The sequence below is a fragment of the Alligator sinensis genome, unplaced genomic scaffold (assembly GCF_000455745.1).
Source record: "Alligator sinensis unplaced genomic scaffold, ASM45574v1 scaffold584_1, whole genome shotgun sequence".
Lineage (NCBI taxonomy): Eukaryota > Metazoa > Chordata > Crocodylia > Alligatoridae > Alligator > Alligator sinensis.
In genome coordinates this window covers 1,043,589-1,068,114 of record NW_005842419.1, presented here as the reverse complement: position 1 = coordinate 1,068,114, position 24,526 = coordinate 1,043,589, and the positions used below count along the sequence as shown (strand labels likewise).

The 24,526-nt window shown below is 44.2% G+C and overlaps 1 protein-coding gene and 1 non-coding gene across 2 annotated transcripts in view; both read left to right on the top strand.

Moving 5' to 3' along the window:
* Positions 1-8,234: 8,234 nt before the first annotated feature.
* Positions 8,235-24,526, top strand: part of CDRT1 (CMT1A duplicated region transcript 1) — a 31,098-nt gene continuing 14,806 nt past the window's right edge. Inside the window, 8 exon segments of the mRNA XM_025211667.1 lie at positions 8,235-8,855; positions 9,602-9,778; positions 12,041-12,244; positions 12,346-12,473; positions 16,089-16,211; positions 17,245-17,357; positions 20,667-20,870; positions 21,905-22,026. Of these exon segments, the coding sequence (XP_025067452.1) occupies positions 8,339-8,855; positions 9,602-9,778; positions 12,041-12,244; positions 12,346-12,473; positions 16,089-16,211; positions 17,245-17,357; positions 20,667-20,870; positions 21,905-22,026 (1,588 nt within the window). The 5' untranslated portion in view covers positions 8,235-8,338.
* Positions 13,451-13,522, top strand: TRNAQ-CUG. The gene has a single exon. It is a non-coding gene; the product is annotated as a tRNA-Gln (tRNA).

Below are 24,526 nucleotides of genomic sequence, written 5' to 3'. Positions count from 1 at the left end.
GTGTGGCTAATACCCTCGCAGTGCCCAGTTGGCCTGTGACAGATTGATCTATCTATCTATCTGTTATTATTATCTGTTGTTATTATTTACTATTAGCTCTTTTATACTGCCTTATCTGCTTATCGCATTTATCTTTCTGTTAACTGTCGTGTGTGTGTGTAAGCTGTAATAAATTTGCCTTTATTCCACTCCCAGCTTTGCCTCCTCGATCCGAAACTGAATCAAACAGCCCAGTTGGCCTGTGATAAAATTGATACACTCACAGTGCCCAGCTGGCCTGTGGCAGATGATCACTTTCTCCATTGACTGTAAGCCATGGAAACTGGCCAGTAAAGTAGAAATCTTTGATTGTAGAAAAGCTGACTTCCACAAGCGTAGGGGATTGGTTGGCAAGGCCCTGCAGAACCATTGGCGAGGCCCTGTGGGACCATAGTCTGGTGAGGAAGGATGTAGAAGAAGAGCGGTCGTTCCTCAAGGAAGCAATCCTAAAAGCTCAAAGGAAGTCCATTCCCTTACGTAAGAAAGGCAGCAAAAGGCCTGGGAGACCCCTTTGGCCCTGAATACAGATTGGCAACTGGAATCAAGGACAACAAAAAGTCCTTCCTTAAATAAGTAGGAAGTCAGAGAAAAAAAGAAGGGAAGCATAAGGCCCCTAAAGAATGAAATTGGATGGCTGATAACCGACACCAAGGACAAAACCGAACTCCTGAATTAACACTTCACATCAGTATTCCACCAGTCCAACAGTGTTAGCCTACTTGACAGGATACAGGATGGTCATGGTGGGGGTGACCACCTTCCCACAGCTGGCGTAGATCTTGTGGGGGAGCACCTACAAAGGCTAAATATCTACAAGTCAGAAGGACCAAATGAACTGCACCCGAGGGTGCTGTGCTATAAGAACTGGACTATGTAATCGCGCAACTGATGGTAAAGTTATTTGAAGACTCGTGGCACTCAGGAGAGGTCCCAGATGATTGGAAGAAGGCCAATGTGGCACCTATCATTAAGAAAGGGAGAAAGGAGGACCCAGGAAATTACAGGCCAGTCAGTTTGACCTCAATCTCTGATAAAATCCTGGAGAAAATTATAAAAGAATCCATTACAGACAGGCTAGCAAAAGGCAGTATTCTGAAGGATAGCCAACATGGCTTCATTATGGGTGGGGCAAGCCAGACCAAACTCATTTAGGTTGATTAGGTTACTGATCAGGTTACTCGCCACCTGGATGAGGGAAATGAGGTTGATGTTATAAACTTGGACTTCAAAAAGGCCATTGACCTGGTCTCCCACAAAGTCATGAAAAAGTTGGGCAAATGTGGCCTCGACTCCTTTATGATCCAGTGGCTAGGTAACTGGTTCCATGGTAAGACCCAGAAAGTATGGGTAGATGGAACTGAGACATCATGGTGGAGGGTGACCTGTGGCATCTCTCAGGGTTCAATACCCGCACAAGTACTTTTCAACATGTTCATCAACAATTTGGTTTTGGGTATTAAAGCAAACTAGCAAAATTCACCAATGACACCAAACTATGCGGGAGTGTGGTCACACTCGAAGAAAGGCTGGCAATGCGTGCCGACCTGGACAGGCTCACGAGGTGAGCAGACCTCAACCAGATGTTGTTTAATATGGAGAAATGTAAAGTGCTCCATCTGGGGAGAAATAATCTACAACACACTTAGCAGTTCTGAAGTGCTACACTTGCTAGCACCACATCTGAATGAGAGCCAGGTACTGTGATAGACAATAAAATGAACATAAGCCACCAATGCAATGCTGTAGCTGACAGAGCTAATCAAACAGTGGCATGCATCTATCAAGGCATCTCAAGCAAGGCTAAGGATGTCATCCACCCTCTCTACTCGGCCTTAGTGAGAGCGCAGCTGGAATTCTGCCTCCAGTTCTGGGTGCTGCACTTCAGGAACAATGTGGAGAAGCTTGAGAGAGTCCATGCATGTGATTAGAGTCCTAGAGACCAGGTCATACGAGGAGAGGCTGAAAGACTTGGGACTGTTCAGCCTGGAGAAAAGAAGACTCTGAGGGGCTTGGTGGCAGCCTATAAGTATATCAAGGCATACATCAGGACCTGGGGGAGCATCTGTTTACCAAGGCCCCCCAGGGGAGGACAAGAAATAATGGGCACAAGCTGATGTAGAATCCCTTCAGGCTAGACATAAGGAAAAACCTCTTTACAAATCGCATACCGAGGGTTTGGAACAGGCTCCCCCCAGAGGTGGTACAGTCACCCACCCTGGCGATCTTCAAAACGTGTCTTGCTGCCCATCTTGCTGGAGTCATCTGACCCCAGCTGTCTTTGCTGCCCAAGTGCAGAGGGCTGGACCCAATGATCTGTAAGGTCCCTTCCAGGCCCTAACAACTATGAAACTATGAGAGCCAGATTGGGTCAGAAATTGTGTGGCCATCAGGGGACATCACAGACACCCCTGCAGTCAGGTCCTGCTACAGAGGTACCCAGGGAGGGAAGCATCCCAAAAGGGGCTTCAAGGGGGAGGGTGTGTGGTCATGTGGACAGGCTAGCCTGTGGTGAGGAAAGGGTTAAAGGGTTGTTGAGCTGGGTTGACCATGCCTGGGTATTCTTGCAGCCAATGCCAGGCCTACAGCTATCAGGCTCAGAGTGGGGAGGACTCTCAGTGTTGATGTGCCCTGGCTCCTGGTCAGACACCCAAGCTATGCAGATTCCTGTCAGTATGGATGTCTGGGTAACTTGTTGCCCAGGGACTGGGGAGCTGCCCTGATGCCCCGTTACACTATGTAGTGCTTAAGTTTAATTATTAGGAAAGGAGAAACTTCTCACATGTCTCCTGATTATTTATTAACCAATTTAGGGCTCAGTTCAGCTTCTGCATTTCTGATTTAATTAGTCTATAAGGTGTATCTCTATCTGGCCTCCTATCTAAAGGACAAAGTGTACGTACTGCCAGAAAGTAAACAATAATAATAAGAAGAAGAATGTGAGAGGCAAGGATATTTGTGGGTTATAAATTGTATTGGACCAACTGCCCAGCTGGGAGAGATTCAGACAAGCTTTTAGGTACAAGGCACCCTTCTTCAGGTCTGAGAGAAAAGAAGGCATATCTTGAATGAAGCAGCAGATGGAAAAATGGTCTGTGTAAAACTCCATATATAAATAAAAGCAGTCTGCTCTTCTGTGAAATAGGAGAAAAGACATTGCTGAAGTAATGAATAGACAAGAAGAATGCAGAAGAAAGACAGAAGGCAGGGTAGATTTGCACCTCTATAGACTAAATCAGAGATGTATAGCATAAGCTTTTGTAAGCAGGGGGTTTACTTCACATGCTGTGAAAAAAGAATAGCGTGAAGTGGAAGAGCAAGACCATTTGAGGGTGAAGAGGGTTGTTAATACTGGTGGCAGAGAGATTAGTAGTTGATTGAGTAGTTTATAAAGAGCCATAAAGTCTGGATTTGTTGAGCCCCAGTTCAAGTCTGGGATCGTGCCCGGTATGCAAAAGCCAATAAAGATACCAGGGGTGAAAGTATAAAGATTTATTGCTAGCAATACAAGGTGCAAGCGGAATAATTTCACATAACAAGCACACAGATTCTTAATTATGAGCACCTTTTATACAGGAGTATTGGACCTTCATAAGCATTCTTCTTTGCTAATTGGTTATAAGGGAGTGACGCAAGGAGTTCTTTACTGAGCATGTCTCTATACCTGTGTTTTAGCTATGTATCTCATTTCCATACATGTATGTTTCATTAGCATACTTTCTCCCCACCTAGGGGTGTGAATCTTAATATTTAAATCAGCTCTTTGCCCTACTCCACTAATTCTGTTTTTGTTTTCAAGCCTCCTTTATCTAAGACTGTCTTCTCCTTATCATTGCAGTTGGGCATTAGTTACATAACAGAAACTTTTGCTTGGGCTATGTGTAGTGGTTTCTAGGTCAAACCTGACAGATTTAGTCCTTGGCTTCTAGTGTCCAGTCATTTTATGAATTGTTGTTCCCAGGCCTATCTTTTGATGGTGTTCTGTAAATTTCCCTTGAGCACAAGGATTGTGAGGTCAGAGAAGGAGTGGTTGTTTATAAAGTTCTCCCACCCATGTTCATGTGTCTCTGTCTTTAATCTTTTTTCTGTGATCATTCTTTTTGTGTAATTTTAGTCTCATTTCACCCATATAGTTTCCATTAAGGTACTTGGTGTCCTAGATAAGATGTAGCACATTCTGGGATAGACAGTTGTAGGATTCATAGATTCTGATGGTTTTGTTGTGAAGAGTGTTGATTATTGTGGCAGTGGAGATGAGGTGATAGGTTTTGCATCTGTTGTTAAGGCAGGGCTGGGTCCTATTCGATGTCTTTTGATTAGTGGGGAGTTTGCTTCTGATAATGAGCTGGGAGAGTGTAACAGGGGACCGTTACCAGAGAGAGAACCCAGTGGTGTGGAGAGAATTGTGATGGACGACGTCAAGCAGACACCTATGGTGAGTCCTCTGGGGAAGACACCAAACCCCTGGGAGGAGTGACAGGGAGGCTCAAGCAGAAGATCCCAGGTAAAAGTTGAGTGGGAGTGTGCAAGTGAGTAAAGACTATTACAAATAGAGCCCAAGTAGAGGAGGCTCTATAGTGGGACTCGAGGGACCAAATATAAGAAAGTGGAGGGAAAAAGACCCCACTTAGAGGAAGTATTGAGAAGGGGAACCAGCCTGCTGAAGAAATAAGCTGGGCAAAGACCCCTGTACCCAAAGAGGAAGCTACTTGGTCAATGGGACATGGGTTGGGCACGGGCAAGGTATAAGGGGTGATGGAGCCCTGAGTCAGAAATGGGAACACCAAATGTCTGTTGTCACATGATTCGCTGTCAACCCCCTTCTATTCCTTTTCTCTCAACAAGGCATGGCAGGAGAGTGAGGGCGGGGAAACAGTGATTAGAGCAGTTGATGCCAAGAAGGCACTCGCTCACAGAGAGGTTAGAGTGTTATTTGTCAGAAAGCCAGGGTGGGACTGGGAATATTTCTTGTAGGCCCTTGACTGATGTTAATATAATTCTGCAGTTGGCATCTGAGGAATGTGATGGGGTGGGCACCATGTGCACTGGATCCAGTATGCAGGAGGCAAGGGAGGGAATACATGGGAGAAATCCAGCCCATGGACTGGCCTTACGCCACTCATCCGGCCCAGGCCAGATGAGTTTGACACCCCTGCCTTAGATCTTTCATTCCTCACACTCTGCAGGTTTCTAACCACCAATATATAGTCATTAATAATATGCATTTATTTACACTTTGATTGGATATATTTCAATTTCTTTGTTTCACTTAAACTTCTGCAACTAGTCTGAGCCAGTTCTCTTGGCAGGAATCAGTTAGTTGGGATTTATGTTTTTGTGAAAGTTACCCTTCTGGAAGGGAGAATTCTTGACCTTGTACCTTTACCACGATGGACTATTATGTACCAACACTCTGCTTTTATTAACTTATTTCTGGTCTTCATCGAGAAAGATGCTTTGTTTTGACAATCTATTTAAGAAACCTGACACAAATGCATCTATTAAAACTAAACTACAGTTAATACATTTGATTCCATCATAGCTTATACATATTAGTAGGAATAATTGATATAGTATGTTTGGATTATCTAATTTAAGACCTTGTGCTTTGTTTGAATATGATCTAGTTCAGCTGGATGTATTAATTGCTTTCTTTCCTTTGCTAGTAGGTGTTACATCTGCAAAAGTTCATTCTGTGATAACTCAGATGAAGGCTTTTGGGGCCTTCTGCTTTAGCCACACTTCTGCAGCTTAGCCCAGAATTTTTATTAGTTACACATATACAGCAACAGCACAGTTCCAATCTTTATATAATAGAGGATATATACAAGATGGAGGCACTTATGCCAAAGGTAATGCATTCCTTACAGCCACAATGGCTGACCGATGTGAGGCTTATGGGCCTATAGTTTCCCGGGTCCTCCTTCCTTACAGCCTACAAAATATGTGGCATGTGTTCCAAATGTTTCATTTCCTTTTTTGTCTTCAATAAAATGTTTTAAAGATTTTTCAGTAGAGGTTGTGTTATAATATGAGTTACCAGCGGTAGCTTGACATGACTCCCTGAACCACATGGAAGTGACTGATACTGTAAAAGTGACTGTGAGGTGTATGGTGATTGTTGGAGAGAGACAATTTGCTATTAACACAAGATAATAGCATTTCAACTGGGTTCCTTGTGTCATTTAGAGTTAAGCACATGTTTTTAAGTACTTTGCTGATCTGGTGCCTTCCATGTGTTTTCTTGATATTCGGCAGCATGGAGTCATGTGTTCTTGAACAAGGAAGATCAAGAAGTGGGCTAAACAATTTTGTTGGTAGTTGCAATCAAAACACTAAGTTACCTATCACCCAAAATATCACCCCTTTCGTATTTCAACATTTACAGTGTTCACATTGTAGTGCGCAGGTTTGTTATTACCCTGAAATAGAATAGTTTTCTGATAAGCATAGTTAGGTTTACAATAATTTCGATTATTAAGAAGTATTAGCTTTACAGCTGAATACAAGGCATGACCTGTGGCCTAGCAATGCAGCTGACCACAAGGCAGATTGATAGCTAAGCCTTTGCTTGTGTCAAGTAATCATTTTAACTGTATTAAGCATTTTCTGAGTTAAAAAGTGGATCTGTGTCTGTGTGCTGAAAAATCAGCTACAGCAAGAAGTAAGATAAGACAGGGAAACCATTGTTCTGGGTGCAGTGGTTGTGTCCTTGAGAAGTATCTACTACTGTGTAAGGTTTTGCTAACATATTATAATGTTACTGTTACTTAACTTTTAGCTTTTAAAAAAGTGCTAGTTCAGCTTAATAGAAATATGCTGTTACAAAGATTTAAAAAGCACCGCCCAAGTATTGCTTTTTTTGTTAACCATGAAGTCTTGCCTTGTTGTAATAAGTATAAAAGATCACCTCACCCTTAGGGGGGGGCCATTTTGCCTTTTGCTGGCTTTATGGTCTTTGCTCGAGCAAATAAACAGCTGTCTTTCTTTACCCACGTTGTCTGTCAATCAAATTACAGCTAGACAACGAACCTTAGGGAGGTTTCTCCCACAACAACATTATAATAATTTATTTTGAATAATTTTTCATTTGTTTGCTTTATAAATTCTATGCACAAGAGACACCTGTATGCAGTGTTCAGTTTTAAGTTTAAGCCTTTATTTTCAATATAAAACACCACAAATACAGTTCCATGAAAATATATATATGCCAAAATTATTTTCTCCTTACATTTTTGCAGTAATTAAAGCTGTTTGTCCAGTTAAAATATTCATTTCTTCTTTTTTGGATTTAATGCCTAGGTGCACAGGACTCTTAATCAGCCTTGGTGAGACTGCAGCTGGAGTTCTGCTTCCAGTTCTGGGCAACGCACTTCAGTGGAGAAGCTCGAGAGAGTCCAAAGGAGGGCCACGCACATGATTCAAGGCCTGGAGACCAGGTCATACGTGAAGAGGCTGAAAGACTTGGGACTGTTCAGCCTCGAGAAGAGAAAACTCGGAGGGGCTTGGTGGCAGCCTATAAGTGTATCAAAGGCGTACATCAGGACCTGGGGGAGCATCTGTTCACCAAGGCCCCCCAGGGGAAGACAAGAAATAATGGGCACAAACTGATTGAGGATCACTTGCAGGCTAAACAGGAAAAACTTCTTTACAAGTGCCGAGGGTTTGGAACAGGCTCCCCCAGAGGTGGTACAGTCATCCACCCTAGCGATCTTCAAAAAGTGTCTTGCTGCCCATCTTGCTGCACTCACCTTATCCCAGCCATCTTTTCTGCCCAAGTGCAGGGGGCTGGACCCGATGATCTGTAAGGTCCCTTCCAGCCCCTGACAACTATGAAACTATAAAACTTTTCAAATGACACACAGCTTCCTTGTATATAAATACTGACAATAATAACACCAATAAAAATGCAGTGAAGAAAAAACTTGTGTTAAAAGCTCCATGCCAAAGATAGCGCTTAATTTTTCATTTCATACAGTTAATGTGGTAACACTGAGGAATCGCGTATATTATGATCAATAAGGTATGGGAATTGCTTCAGTAGCAAATTCTAGGAGGTTTACGGTAGCTAGGGTGTCTCCTAGGAGTTCCACACAATAAAGGACAAGAGTTCCACAAACAGCAGCTTTGTGATGTGGCTCCTTCATCTGCTGCAGCTCCTTTCCTAGCGTTAGGGTTGGAATGGCAGGGAAGGGAAGCTGGCGACTGCACAGGGGCTTGTGTGCTCTGCTTTCCCTGTTTTCCAGCTCGCTGTCTCATTCGCTGAATTGGAACTGAGCTCGAGAAAGCTCCCACAAAGGACATGGAAAGGCAGGAATACAGTCTACACTACGCTCCTGATCTGCGGTGTGAGAAGAAAACAGATTTAGTTCCTGTTTGCCAGACTTGTGAAACATGCATCTTGGGTTGGAAGGTCTTTTCCACCAAGGAATGGTTCCTGCGAGCCAGCAACATCTCCCAAAAGAAGTTCCTGACGGGGATTGTGAAGCGATTGAACAGCCTGGATTTACTAAGCTATACTGAGAAAGTCCTTCGGGCCACCCATGGGAAGGATGCTGTTTATGCCCAGTCTCAGATCACCAGCAACCTTAAAGAGCGCCTGATGACATCCAGTTCTGACCGGGCCTTGGATACAGAAATGCTAGAGCGAGTGATGCTGGACACGTGGTGGTGGTTCACAAACAGTACCTACTGGACTAAAGCAAACTACACTCTGTTCTTGCTTCAGATGTGTGATCCTAAATTACTGCTCATAGCTGCTAACCTGGTCCAAGCCCTCCTCAACGAAGAAGAGAGTTTCAGCTCAACAAGGGAAGCAGGTAAAGACTGTAAAATGCTGGGTAGCTAAAAGGGTCAACTCTTCCATCCAGCACCTTAATTCACTGATGGGCAAGAAAAAATAAAAAAAATCAAGGACTCAAATGCAGATACCCTAGTGCAAGCAGTCCTGTTGGACCATCTCTTCAGCCTGAGTAAATCAGCATGTACACCAGCTGAGGATCTGGCCCAAAGTCAACAAGACCACTGCAGAATAAGATACTAACTTAATGCATCATCATGACAAAAATGTGGCCCTAATCTGCTATAGACTTTTGTGTGTATGTGTGTGTGGCTTTTTTTGTTCATTTGTTTTTTAAATACCAGTTATAGAAAGTACCTATCGGTACAAATACTCTTGCTGGAGTTAAAATAGCTTTAGAAATATGAATAGATAATAGGACAGATTTTCAATTTAGCTTGTATTTTTTTAAACGCACGTAATTAAAGGGAAACACAGGAAAAGATACAAGAACTAGAAAAACAATACTGTATGTGCACAAACACTGTGACATTCTCCATCAGCTGAATTTGGCCAAAGAAACTTATGTTTGCTATACTAGGAGCTCCATCAGCCAAAATGTTGCTTCTAGGTCACGTTTACTCCTGAGCTAGCATTCATGATCTAGGAAGGGCGTCTGCTTTGAGTTATTTCCTTATTAGAGGTGCGGTTAATAGGGGACTTCTGTAACCCTGTGTTTTAGCTTTGCATGTTTTGATTGCTTCTATATTTGCATCTTTGTTTCAGATGAAGAAAAAGTCTCTGTGTCAGTGCTTGAGTCCAAAAGCAGCTTCAAGCTAGAAGAACACGCTACATCCATCTCTCAGATTCATTTGCAACCCCCATCTCAAGTCTTCAGCACTGCTTCCACAGTCCCTGAAAGTGGAGTCTCATCTGCAAAGATCAGCCAGTATAGTGAAATAGGTACCATAGCAAATGCATTTAATATGGATGCTATCTAAGACATTTCTAATGTACCTAGAAGTAAGCACTGATGCCATCTAGCAACCATGCCATCTTGGTGTGTGATCTTCTCATTTGCACAAGATAAGCAAGGCCAAGCCAAGGTGTGCAAGATGCAGCAGCAAATGTTGCAGTTCCGTAAGTGGAGCTTCTCTTGCTGGGTTAGCGCCAAGGGCTGCTGTACTTCTAGCGGTGACGTGTTTTAAGAGAAGTGTAAATTCAAAGTCCAGCCTTCCTGGCTACATCCACACATGCAGGTACATGGGGTTTGTGGCACCACAAACTGCATACCCAGAATGCTAAAATATACCCCATGCTGTAGATCTGGGGTATGTGGGATATGTACGCTGAGGGGAAAAAAGCAGCATGGTGCACACTACAACAGTGTGTGCTGGAACAAACAGAGGCTTGATCCTCCAGGGAGATGCTCTGACTGCCAGCCAAAGTGTCTCTACTATTCAATTTGTGCCCCAGCTGCGCCAGCACACCAGGAGCCGGGAGGAGCAGGGAAAGGGCAGTTTGCTCAAAGCAGGACAATTTGTCCCTCACCAAAGCACACGTGCAGGGGTGTGTGCTGCAGCACATGATCCTGCACATCTGGCCAGGCCCCTGGCCACGTCCAGATGGGTGTAGCCATGTGGTATATGGCGCCGCAGACATGCGTGCAGCACCATATACTACAGGTTCAGTTGTTCTCCACGCTGCAAGGGAGCAGTGCGGAGGGATATTCAGGAGTCAAAAAAACCCACTGAAAAAAAAAAAGAGCAGAGCAGCACATACAGTGGCAGTGTGTGCTTCCCAAACCTGGATCACGGCTGGCCAGAGCCACACTCCACTGCCAGCCAGGCTCCACACGGCAAGAGTGATGTGGCTGCCACCCTGGGAGGCCCCCAGGACCCCAGTGAGGATTCTGGGGCCACCTCTACCCCACCTGGGGTAACTTGCTGTGTGCCAGAGCGCATGTGGCACACGCTTTCCCCAAGGACAACTAGCAGCAGCACAAATTGCACCATCAGCGATGTGTAGGATGTGCATGCAGGTGCATGTGCACCCCCTGAATTTGGCGGTGCACCCCCTGCAAAAAGGCGCTGCCAACGCTGCTGGTGGCATCTGTGGGTGGTTGCCAACTGCTGGTCCCTGCTTGCCATGCTTCCCTGCCACTAACAGCGCCGTGGCTGCCTGTGGGAGCTCCCATTTGCCACCTCCACACTTCTGCTGCCAACAGCACCGCCACTGGCCGTGGGAGCTTACTGTGCTCCCACAGCTTCTGGGGGCATGTGGCGACGTGGCATTCTTGAGTCGCCCTACTGCTAGTTGTCCCTGGGGAACCAAATGTCCTCGCATGTCCAGACATGGCGCATGTCCATTAAAGGTTGCATAGTGCCCTTTTGAAAAAGCAATGATGCTAATTCTACCAGAACTATGTGGATTCGCAAAGGGTCTCAAGCCAACATGGATAACACTAGATTTAGAGATAAGAAATCCAGAAGAAATTACTGCTAGATTAGGGTTTACAGTACAGCAAGGAAGCTAAAAGGGATTATAGTTACTGAGGGAAAAATGTGAATATAGAATGTTCTCCATTCTTCCTTTCCCTATTATCCCAGGTATAGCCCATTCCTTCCATTCCCTTCCTAGCAGTACCATGGTATCATTTTTGTTTTCACTGAGACAAAGGGAGAGGGGTCACATTTTTCTTTTAAGCAGAAGTAATCCCTCCATAATGGATGTATTGAGTTTTTTGGCAAAGGGTCTTCTGTACTTCCTTGGTGCAAAGAGATGGGAGTAGAGGAGGCACAGAAGTGGTTGTTGGAGCACATCATCCTTTACTTTTTAAAAAACTATCAAATTGCATCCCTGCTAAAACTCCATGGAATGGTTTTAAAGGTCTTCTAATGGCATAATCCTGCTAGCTACTGAGAGCCCTTAAATCCCATTCAAGTAAATGGGAAACAAGAGTGTTCATCATGTTACAGAACCACATCTCCAAGGCTCAGGTGTTGACAGCACAGGATGTTTTTCAAGGCACTGATGACCTTCAGCTCCCACAGAAGTGTGTATGTTCACCAACAACTTTGGAAGTATATTTTAAAGAAAGGAGCCAGGGAAATAGGTTTTATTTAACCCTGTTCTTGTGTAGTGCAGCAAGGGGCAGATATTGTGAATATATTTCAGTGCTTGGGTACTGCTTAGAAACTGTAAACTAATTCTGTTGATCCACAGGCAAATCACTCTGCTTCTGGCCCAGAGGCATGGCACACTTCTTCACAGCAAAAAATGAAACACAGGAGGATGAACTGTCTACTGCTTCTTCAATCAACCCAGCACTCACCCTTATCCCTACATCTTTACAGTCAGCCTCTGGTGTCAACAAGTATAAAGACTTCATCCGCTGCCTGCCAATCCACCTGTCAAAGTACATCCTGGGTAGGGCTCCTCTTACTTCCTAAACACAATTACTCCTGAGGTTTCCTGATGCCATCTCACCATGGCTTGGAGTTAATCAGCTTGTCCTTGCAATTTCTCAGGGTTTCTGGATCCAAAGTCCCTGAGCAGGTGCACTGATGTGACTCCGTACTGGGCTTTTGTGGCCAAAGAGGTCAAAAGGGAACACCTGTCACAACGAGTGGTCCAGGAAGAACTGGTGTACTTGCAGGTAACTGTCCTTTTTTGCCTCTCATTTTTCCCTTGTGCCCATAGAGCTCTTTGATTCTAATTTCTATAACCATTAGACAGGAGGGCTTTTCCAGGGATGCTTCACCAACTTCTTCCAGTTTTTTTTCCTTCCTCATTCTCAGTGTTGGGTTAGGTTAGAGTAAGTCATACTCACAGTTATAAACATATTAGAAAAGACTTTATTGATTCTCTGCTAATTGTGCCCAAGGGCTTATAAACAAGAATGGCATAAAACAAAAAAAAAATCTTGATTCCAAACAAGAATGTCTACATGAGCTGAACTTTAGGGCCCTATATCAGATTGCAGAGATGTTTTAATGAGTCACTTTGGCATCCAGAACAGCTGAGTCTTATTTAGCTTTACTTCATAACATAAAAATCCTGAGAGCTTCTGCGAGGCAAGGTCAGAGTGTGAATGTCCCACAGGAGAAAACTGCAGGAACAAGAACTTCAGTTTACACCAATGGTTCTCAAACTTTTTAAACTTCAGGCACCCCTTGTTTGACTGAAGGCACTTTTCCATAACTTTTGTGATTTGAGCAACATTATTTAAAAGCCTAATGTATTTATTAGTTTTACCTCCCTGCAGAGGGGCTGTAGCCAGCCTGCATTTATCTCTTTTCATCTGCTTATCTTTTCACACCTTGTAACACCCTTCAGAAGAGCTCAGGACACCCCAGGGTGTCCTGGTACCTTGGTTATGCAAAGTTCTGCCACAGGACTTAATATAGAGGCAAATGTTAGAAAAGAATAGGACTTTAAATTATATCATATGGTGCAAGCTGTGTTTAGGATAAATTTGGAAAGCCATCCCTTCATGTTCACACTTATGATAAGCTTGATTATGCAGCAAATTTGACATGAATTTTACGTAAACTTGTGCTGAAAAGGTTTCAGTTGACTCTAACTTCTGCTGAACAGGGTGGATACAGCATGAGGGGTCTTTGACTAGTACAGGGTTCCATGGTGTAATGGTTAGCACTCTGGACTCTGAATCCAGCAATCCGAGTTCAAATCTCGGTGGAACCTAAAGATTTTGGGCGGCTAGGATCTGGAACCAACTTCCAAGAGAAGTGGTGCTGGTTCCTACCCTGGGGGTCTTTAAGAGGAGGCTAGATGAACACCTTGCTGGGGTTGTTTGACCCCAGTGCTCTTTCCTGCCGTGGCAGGGGGTCAGATTTCATGATCTATCAAGGTCCCTTCTGACCCTGCCAGCTATGAAACTATGCTGAGTTACTCCAAGCTGCTGCTCAAGCAGTGGGTGCTGGAGCAACCCAGCACACAGCAAGGGACCTGGCCAGGCTGCCAGTGTGTGGTGAGTTGCTCTATTTTAAATTCCTTCTAAGAAAGCCCAAATTCCAAGAAAGCAGAAATCTGTGTCACCTACTGAATGCCCAAAGGGCATCTTGAGGCTAATTCTAAATTACCCAGTTGAGGTGTAGAGGGATTGTTTTGCCCACTCTGTGTGTGTGAGTGCCTCCATAAGAATAGGAAGTCATCTACACATCTCTGGAGAGTGATCCTGCCCCTATAATGGGGGGCATATATGCACCTAGTAGGGATAACAGAATCACTCCTACACAATAATCAAATAGCTCAAGAGTTAGACCCAAGCTGCACTTTGGTCACCCAGTAAATGGAACAAAATTCTGTTCCAAGCTTTTATTGCCTTTTCTTTGCTTTAGTCTTCACTGAAAAATTTAACTTTGATAAGATGGCTAACACAATAATCACCAGTGATGAGGGGGTAAGAATTCATGCTAAAATAGGGAAGGAGAAACAATGGAGGAAGTTAAATGTTTTCAATTCAGCTGGGTGTGATGAAGTTGGAAATGGACTCTTGTATTCTTAGAGCTGTTAACAGTTGTTTTTGAGAAATTTTGGAGGATGGGTGAAGTTCCAGAGAAATGGAAAAGGGAAAAGAGTGTCTCTCTTTAAAAAAGTGGGGAAAAGAACCCAGAGAATTATAGACTGATCAGCTGGACTCCAATTCATAGATAGACACTAGAACAAAAAAAGAAAACCACAAAGAAACAAAACAATATATTTGTAAAAACTTAGAAGATAACTGGGGCTGTCTATACACATGCCTGAGGGTGGGTGGGGGCGAATTTTAATTAGAGATGGTTCCCAGAGAGTTGCTTTAATTGCAGTGCAGTGTCATGTATATTAAGCCTCCACGTATTTAAAAATGGCTGCAGGATGCTTTAACTGAAGTTTATTCGATGAGCTTTAGTTAAAGCACCCCTGCAGCCACGTTGAAATATATGGGGGCTTACTACAAGTGACACTGCAGTGATGCTAGCGTGTTCTAATTAGAACATGAAGCAGACTTGATTAATTGAGTCTGCTCTGACTTGTTCTGATTAGATGTGTTGGAGCACATCTTTAAACAGCCAAGATAATGAGTAAATCTCCATCGCTGGTGGTTTTTAAGAGCAGGCTAGACAGATACATATCCGAGATAGCTTAGAAGTAGTTGATGTTGCCTTGGAAGTCCTCCTCCCATCCTTATTTTCTATGATTCATCCCTTGGAATCTTCTCAGTCTTGTTAGTTCCTGTGACCTGGCTGCTGTGTCAATACTCACCCATTTCTGGTTAAAAGATATTGATGAATCCGAACCAAATTCTCAGTGCTGACAATCCCCACACCTTGGAGAAGTTCTGAACATACCTTGCAGCTTTGTATGAAGGTTAAGATTGACATTAGGGGTCTCCTATATGTTAGGCAAGTACCCTAACTATTAAACTATATGAGTGATAGGTGGAAAGGCCCTTCACCTTCATCATATAGTTGCTAGATGTAATTCTTCTACAATTGTATAATCAGGGACTTCCCTGGATGATCCTGTTATGCCACAGAGCCTTTGTGGCTGTAGCAGACCCTTACTGAGCATGCTCAGAAGGGCAAGCACAACTGCACAGGTGGAAATAGAGTCTAAAGTCTATGTAAGCATCAAGAATAGCACTTAAGAAGCTGCATTTGGATACATAAGGAGCAGATGAGTCAAGATGAAAGAAGATTTGGCCCTTGATGTTTTGGTTCTATTAATGCATGAAAAATTGCATTTTTCTCCCTTCATGGTAATAATTAATTGCAGGCTGAGTTAGTAGTATATCAAACAATTCAGCTGTTTTGCAAGGCTTCCCCCTCCATGTTCTTGTATATCATGTGGTATATACTTGTTATTTTATTTTTAGACAACGTCACTTTAAGATGGGAACTATCTGCTAGGAGGCAGAGTTATACGAGAGCTATGAGACAACTGCTCTGATCAAGAAGCATTAAATATTATTTAGTAATGAAATTTCCTTAGTATTAGTTTAGAAAAAAAATCAGTTTGATCAACTGTCAAGCTGATTTGCTCTCAGGAGCAATACAATAACAACAAGCTTGTGTGTGTGGTCCAGGTCTCTTAAGCAACACACCAATAACAACCAGTAGAAGTAGTAAATTCTTATCCTTCTCCACTGCATCCCATAGAAACTGAAGTAAGTTCTGCGCTTAAAACCCACAAGTGCTGCTTTCTGTGTTCTTTTTGCAGTGCATTTGCCCTGTACAGTAATGGTACCAGTGTTTGTTATCAATTCCAGGGGTCATGCCCTAAGGGAGTAATTCCCAACTATGCGAAAACTGTCGATGTTACAATTCCAAGGATAACTGAAGATGGGGATATCATCCCTGTGAAAAGCCAAAAATGGAAATGGAAATATAAGGTGTGTTGCACATATTCCGTCTCCCAGAATTTTCCTATGTCTGAGTGAGGGGGGAGACACAGGATTGGAAGTCAGGAGTTTCTATGTTCTAATCATCCCTTTACCATGGGTACAACCCCTTCAGTGAGCCACTAAAAGGCCCCATTCTTCCAGAGGCATAGCAGGGCAGCGCCATACCCAAGCCAGCTGTGACACACAGGGCAGCAGTGGCTGCTGCAGTGCTGATTGTGGCAATGTGATCAGCTGCCACTGCAGTGGGGGCTATTTTTGAAACCCCCTCAAAGGCAAGACCTGAGACTGCTTCCTCTGTGTTGTCTGTTGTTGTCCCCCCCACCCCTTTGTTATGCTATGCCATTCTTCTTCCTTTACCTCCTTGCTTGGAGGAGAGCCTGCATTTATTGATGGAGAGGACATCTTCCTTGGAGATGTGCTTTACTTGAGGAACTCCCTTTCCTGGCTTCTGAGAACAGGCTGGATTCCTAACCCGTATAGGAGAACAGAGCCCAAGATAATGAAGCTCTGTCGGGCACTCCTTGCTTTGACTCTTTTTTTTTGTGAATTTGATAAGCAGCCATAGTAGAAACTTAGCTTCCCAGGGCCAGAAGGAGCTGCTAAGGCTGGGCAATGGATAAAATAAAAGTATCTATAAGAGGCCTGATTCTCAGCTATTCCATCCATGCACTTAGGGTAGGAACAGGGTGGAGGAACTGACTTTGCACTTCCCACATTTCAGGGTTGCCTGAGGCCAGCACAGCTAATTTCCAGCATAAGTTAGGGAAGCCTCAAGGTTGCTCCAATTTCTCATGCTGCAGGAAGTAATGAAGAGCCCTGGTGCAGTATTCTCTAGATACACCCTTGCCCTGTGTCCAACACGCTCTTCTGGCTGGGAACACACTGCACAAGGCATCTTTGTTAAGTCCTTTTAGGGTATCTGAGAAATGAGCTGTATAAGAGGTTATCTGTTATAAAGCGTTATTCCTATCTTTCTTCCATCACCGTTATTTATTCCTGCTTCCTTTATCTCTGGCCCTAGGAGGAAGAGAACAGCCTGCAGGCTGCTTATCATGGCCAGCAAACTGAAGTCATCCGGATGGAGGAGAGAAACATCTTGTGCAGCTCCTACAATGTTCGTGTCCTCATAGACCAGTATGTATACTACAGGGAACCTTACTATATAATATTTGGCACCAACAGCCCTTGCCAACTCTGGGAATCTCAAAGTGTTTTATAAACCTTTTGGATCAAATAGCAGCTATACAAAGCCAATAGTGTCATCTTACAATTCCCCCAGGGTTCTCTTGCACCTCTTCAAGCTTATTTTCTACCGGTGGGAAGCACAGTTTGCACCCATACTACAATATTTCTAATTGTGGGCTACAGCTGTTTTGCAGAACTAGGTCCTGCTAAAAAAGGACATAGCCTTGAATATACCTCTTTTATCACACTGTAAGCTCACTTGGAAATGCTATTTGTTATCTAGGTTTCAAAAATACCTTCAGCTTTGAGACAGTGTTGCCTAGTAAGTTTGGGTACAAGACTAGGGACAACGAACTCCTGTTTTTGTTTTTGAACTCTGGTGAGAGTCCCTCAAAAGTGAGTCACTTCAACTTTCCCCACCTAAAAAAATGAAAGTAACACTTGACAGGAGTGCTTACTTAATGTTTGTGAAGTGCTTTGCCAAATTCTAGCCTGCCTCAAAGTTATTTTCACATATATAACATGGATGTGACATGTAAAACACCATTAAAAAGGATTGGTGGTGTGTTATATCCTCTGTGCACCATGCACTTTGTATGCTGCCGCATGCAAGCTATGAAGCAGAGGAGAACTAGGCCCACTAAGCACTGACCAATATGCATTTTTCTTATGCACATTTATTTTTATGGGGTTATATGTTGCAGTTATTCACTAAAAGCTTTAATGGAACTAGTGTAGTATTCCACTGAATAAAGTTGGGGCACCACTGATCTAATGTGATCAAAGGTAGCAATGCCTAGGCTTTAAATCAGTGCATTCTGCCCCACATCACATTTGCATTGTTCCCCCCATGAACAACTGTGAACAGAACTGGGCCTTCTGTAGAGATGTGCCAGCCAAGTTTATCCTACAGCAATCTAGGATTTCCCAATTGTCACTAGTTTTGGACACAGGTATATTTGGAGCTAGTTCAAAAGGGAGGCTGCTGATGAGGAGCCTACAGCAACAGTTACAGCAATGTGGACAAGCTGGGAGCTATGCAAATGTGGCAAAATTGCTCCAACTGGGTATGGACACACATACATTTGGAGGCATTTCAAATGGGTAGGAAGGACTCTTGCTCCAAAACCAGGCAAGATCCCTTTCATTCTAACACTGACAAGCAGGGAACAATAATGATGTTGCAAAACAGTTTTAACATTGGGTCATCTATGTTTAAAGTTGGAGCAACTTTGCTACATTTGTACTGTATAGCCCTCAGCTTGTCTACATGTAACGTAAAATGTAATAACTTCTGTACTGATCAGAGACCCCCTTTTGAAACTGCTTTAAAAGTATGTGTGCCCGTACACTTTGCTGTTCATCGTGACTGCTTAGAACAAGAAGGCAGAACCTTTTGCTCCAGTAGCCATGCCCTGCCACTTGAACTAAGGGAATCCGGGGGGGGGTTGTTATTTTGTGGGTGCACAGCAGCTTGACAAGGGGAAAGCCCTGAGCCAGTTTGGTCTGTTCCAGTATATGAGTATGAAGCTATGTCTGAGTAACACGTATATATATGTGAGACTCTGCAGGGTGTTTGTGTGATGCTGTTTCAGCATCTGGGACTGTTTCAGCAGTGTGCGTGTGTACAAGGGAAATATGAGGAAACTGCATATTTTCATATCTTGTGAGGACTGATATGTAAAAACCACATCAGGGGATGAAGGCTCTTTTGTTATTAAAACTCTGAAGTGAATACTTTTTAGGGATAATGAGGTCAATAGTCTCAAAGGAAACATAAGGAACAGAGAATGTAAGACTGAAAGGGTCATCAGTATTGGGATAGGAAGATTCTTATGGGACAGGACAATATTGCAGTGATTAAATGTGTAGGTGGACTTAGGTGCCTAAGTGTGATTCTAGTCCACCCTGTTTGAGTTCTTGAAAAACTTAGTGCAGAAAGTGGGTAGGGCCTCCTCTTCCTCCCTGCTTCTCTGTGACTCAGTCTTAAGGTGCAGATCTATTCTGCCTTCTACTGGACATCAGACTAACATGGTTAACTACCATCTCTCAGTCTTAAGGGTTAGATGATGGCATATTGTAAAAGTAAATGAATTAATGGTTTTTTTTTCAGAGACTTGAACAGGATGGAAGGCACTTAGCTACCAAAGTCCACTTCAGTGTGTAGCGGTGAGGGGGGGAGCCTACCTTCAAGACCTGATGCCCTCTGGGGGTGGGAATTGCCTATCCATGCTCCCCAGTCTCTCTCATCTCCCGTCTCCCACCTGCCATGCCTTGATCTTAACATGGTTACCAGGGGAGGCTGCCTCCAGAGGGCAGAGTAACCTCTTCCTTGGTGCCTTCTTTCTTTGTCCAGTCCCTGGAGCTCTTCCATTCCCCAAGCACTACAAGTTGTGCTTCTTCTTTTAAGACAGCCCAAGGGCTTCTCCACTTTCTTGCATAATTGGGGTTGCATGGAACCCAAATATGGACTCCTGGCCCTAATCATGCCTTAGGAGGTATACCTGTGGCCTCTATCCACCCCTGTAGCCCCCCTTTTTCCTTGCAAATATTAGTCAGTCACCACTTGGAGGAGGCCCCCTGGCCCCAAACTAACACTTGGCCCCTCAGGCTTCAAACCGTTTACTTGAGCTGCAGCCTTCCTGGCTTTTCTTTGGCTGATCCCCACAGCCCAGGTTTTCAGGGTACCTCCTATTTCTTGGCAGCCAGCTCTGTCATCAGCTCCTCAGCCTGTAGTCAGATTGCAAACTCCAGCTCAGAGACCAGGCTTATATACAGCCAAGTCCATCTCCTTCCAGTCACCTGACTACTGCCTTTGCAGGTGGGCCTAGGGGTGTCTGCTCAGCCTAATTCCCCTGACCTGTGGTCCTCCTTAGCTTCTTAGCAGTCCCAGGCTTCAAGGTTTAGGTTTCAGTTGCTGGCTGCTGCAGAGTTTTTCCCCGTTTAGGTTTCAGTTGCTGGCTGCTGCAGAGGTTTTCAACTGTGGGCCCTGAAAGTCTTATTCCCCTGGGGACCCCACTCGTTCTTCCTCCCCCCCCGGAGTTAACAGGGGTAGGGTTCTCTGTTATAGATCTATGTCTAATGTGTGGAATAGAATCTGGCCTTTGGTATCTTGAGCCGGTTTCACACGGAGCAGAGATACTGTGCCAATGACCACAATAAAATGCTTGGCTAAAACAGCTTACTGCACTTTCCTGTTTAGCAGTGGGCTCCACACCTCGGGCTAAAGCTCTTTTAAATTTCTGCTTGCTTACCCAGGCCAGATCCAAATAGGGTAATCCACTACAGCGGTGGGAACTTGTTGGCCATTGGCTCTGCAGACCGGAAAGTGAAGTTCCTTGATATAGTGCAAATGAAGGAAGTGCCACCCGTGATCTCTGGCCATGCTGGGAGCATCAAGGCACTGTTCCTCAATGAGAAGAAAGGGTTCATTTTGAGTGCTAGCTTTGATCTCAGCATCAGGTGAGCAGTACTGGTACTAAGGTGCAGGGAGATGAATTGGGGAAGCCAGTTTGAAAATTTCTATTGAAGTGAAATTCTAACAAACCCCTCTTCCAAATTAAAAGAACTTTTCCCCATCTGTTTTTTTTTCTTCTGTTTTTACTGATTATAGTAATGAGAGAGAGAAAATACATCATAAATATCCAAGTGTATCCCCAGTTTGTATAGGACATTTCTTTTTGTGATTACCTGCTTCATCCAATACTGGATAGTACAGTAAGAAAATATCCTCCAGTAAAACCTGTTGCCAAGATATTCTGCAATGCAAGCAACAAAATGCATTTTTGACAAGTATCTGGAGTGAGATTTAGTCTTATTGAAGTCCATGTTAAAACTGCCATTTCATGCACTGTGGTAGAACCAGGATTTCCCTTTTGTTTCTATATATCCTTATACCAATGAATCACCATGGTATCTGGCCACTTTCCCATATACTAGGAAGAAAAGGGAGAGGCAGCTAGGCCTTGAGAAGGTATATATAGGTGCTTAATTGCAAGTACCACACATTAAAGTTGAGAGTGATTTATTTTGTCCTCCCTATCAGTAAATACTGCAATTCTAATTACCTATAACAAGTAAAATGCCAAGTTGGAAGGTTTTCACAGGTCTGAGTTGACGAGGCAGGAAAGGAGAAGAGATTACACTAGTGAAGACTATATCCCCTCCCCTACCCCCACATCCCACCTTTTTGTCACTAAGGGGTGGTACCTGTGCTATTTTGGCAGCTGGGAGTAGGAAATAGGACTACCAGGCAGGTAGAAAGTGAATCTTGATGCATGTTTCTAAGGCTGCATTGGTGCCTGCAGAGCAAGATATATGATCAGCTATCTCAATAGTTGGGTCTTATTCTAGTGTCTCTTACACTGGCTTTACCCCACTGTTAATCCAGTGGATTTGAAGTTACCCCTGATTTGCACCAGCCTGTGTGAGAACAAATTAGTCAGTAGTGCCTAATTAACCACAGGATTCTCTCCCTCTTGGTCCTTACTCTGCAGATGCTGGAATATATACACTGGGGTTTGTGTAAGAATCTTTAATGGTCATACAGGGACTATCACCTGCCTGGATTTGTATAAAAATAAGTTTGTGTCTGGATCAAAAGACTGTACAATCAAAGGTGAGTGAACAGCACCTAAAATAACTCCCATGGGACCCCTTCTGCCAGATTTGCTTACCCTGGGATGAATGTAGCCCAACATGTGTATTTATGCCCTGTACAATGTACAAACCTAAACATGAGCATGTAAGCCATCACGTAGATGTTAGATTCTCACAACACAGCTTACATTTCTCTGTAAGCAATGGATACATGAAAGGATCTGTGATCCCCTCACTGCATGAACTCTCATTAGTACTGATTTCATGAACTTTGAATGGTTTTATGATTATGCCTCTGGACTGAGACAGGCAGGCTGGGACCAGTTCTCAGCTCTAACACAAAGTTTCTCAGATTCTTATCTGTAAAATGATGACAACAATACTTTCTTTTTCTGGTCATGGACCAGATGCACATTTGTAATGTTATGAAAATGTAGTGTAAATGGACTGACAGATGTTACAGCAACCAACCATTTGGAGTACTAAAAAGCAGAGTAGGTGCATGTGCTGGTGATGCTACACAGCTGAGGTCAATGTTCAGACACCCCTTGCAGAGGCCCATTCTCCATATGTTCTTGAGAACTGATGAGCAGAGAGGAAACCCAACTGGCTGGCTGCCTGCCCAAGGATCATTCCCTTCCCCGCTTTATGCTGAGACTACAGAGCATCCATGAACCTGGTCAGCTTCCTTTCCAGAAAGCTGATCAATTATGCTCTAAGCCTGGAATGAAGCCTTCCTACTTGCTCACTCCATGGCCCTCGTTTGATGAGCACCATGACGTCATGTTCCTACTGCACTGCTCCAGATGGAGAGTCAAAGCCCTTCACTGCTTGCTCATCCTGCTCTTTCAGCTCATGTGGGAGATGGTGTTCATCAGCATGCCAGTTCATACTGACATGACCAAAGCCCTGGAAAGGCAAGTCCTTGAGCTCTGTTCCTTGGTTCTGTCTGCCATCACATACATGGCCAACAAGGACAATTCCATACAGCACACCATGGAGGCTGGGCCACTGTAGGACCACTTCCAAAATGTGTACTGGCACTTCTGGGCATGAGACGCAAACACTAACTGATAGGAAAGAACCATCCTGGGGATTAGGATGATGAACAGTGGTGCCAGAGCTTTCAAATGTGCCAGGCCACCTTCATGGAGATCTGTGCCAAGCTGGCCCCCACCATTGAGCAGCAAAACATCAGCGTAAGTGTACTGTTCTCTGTGGAGAAGTATGTGAGCATCACCACCTGGGAGTTCATAACACTCAACAGACCTCCAGTCTGTTGCCAACTAGTTCAGCATGGACAAGTCCACGGTAGGACCGGCTGTGTGGGAGGTACACTGGGAAATCCATGAGGGCCAGGCATCACAGATCATCTACTTCACCAACCCACAGGAGTTTGTCACCAAATTTAACCAAAGGGAGGATCCCAACTGCATTGTGGCTATTGATGAGACCCACATCACCGTCCTGTGCCCCCCTCTCTCCACTACAGCTCTGAGTACATCAACTGCAAGGGGTTCTCCACTGGCTGCAGCACATGATCAGTCACCTGTGACAGTTCCCATATATCAGTGCTAGCTGGTTGGGCAAGGTCCACAATGCTAGGGTGTTCTGCAGTTCTGGTCTCCTTGCCCTGATGGAGTGGGAGAGTTTGCCCACAGAGTTCCCAGTATTCAGGTGGGTGAATGACCATCCTCTCTATAGTAATTGGTAATTTGGCGTACCTGATCCTTCCCTGTATGAAGTCATATGCAGGATGGCTGGATGCAAGGAAGAAACTCTTCAGTTCCTGCCTCAGTGGCTGCTACATGACTGTGGAGTGCACCTTTGGATGCTTCAAGGCACACTGGAGGGCACTGGGGGTATGCATGGATATTCCCAAGCACTATCTACCTGACTTTGTCATCTTTATCTGTGTCCTTTATATTAACTGCAAGGCCAAAGAGGAACCCTACCACAATGTCTGGACAGAGGAGGCAAGGTGCCTCAAAGGCCACTACAGTGCACTGGTGCCTGAGTGCCCAGGCACAACCAACAGGGTGCTCTTGTGAGGGAAGCCCTGGCAAATGACTCTTGGGACTCTGAGATGTGGGGCAGGAGGAGTCATGGGCAAGTAGGAAGGAAAGAAGTCTCAGGACAAAGTTTTTTTTTGTAAATATAATGAAAAATATTTATTAAACAATGCATACAGTTAGCAGACTCTGTGTTTCTCTATGAACTTGCCTGATGTTTGTAACGAACAGGGGCTGGGGTGGTATCAGGCAAGGGATCCAGAAAGTCTTGGGACATGATTTTATTCTTTGTAAACATTACCCCAAACTTTTGTCAAATAGTGCAAACAGACAATGGACTCTCCATTTCCCTACCTAAATTCTATTAAAGTGCTCAATGATTTGGGTGGGGTGGAAGGGATAGCAGGAAACTTTGGATGGCCATGCATCTGGGAGTGGTTGGAGTGATGGGCTGGGGCACCTCAGAAAATCATAGCACCCATGGCCGTCAGGACATGCTTACAAGGT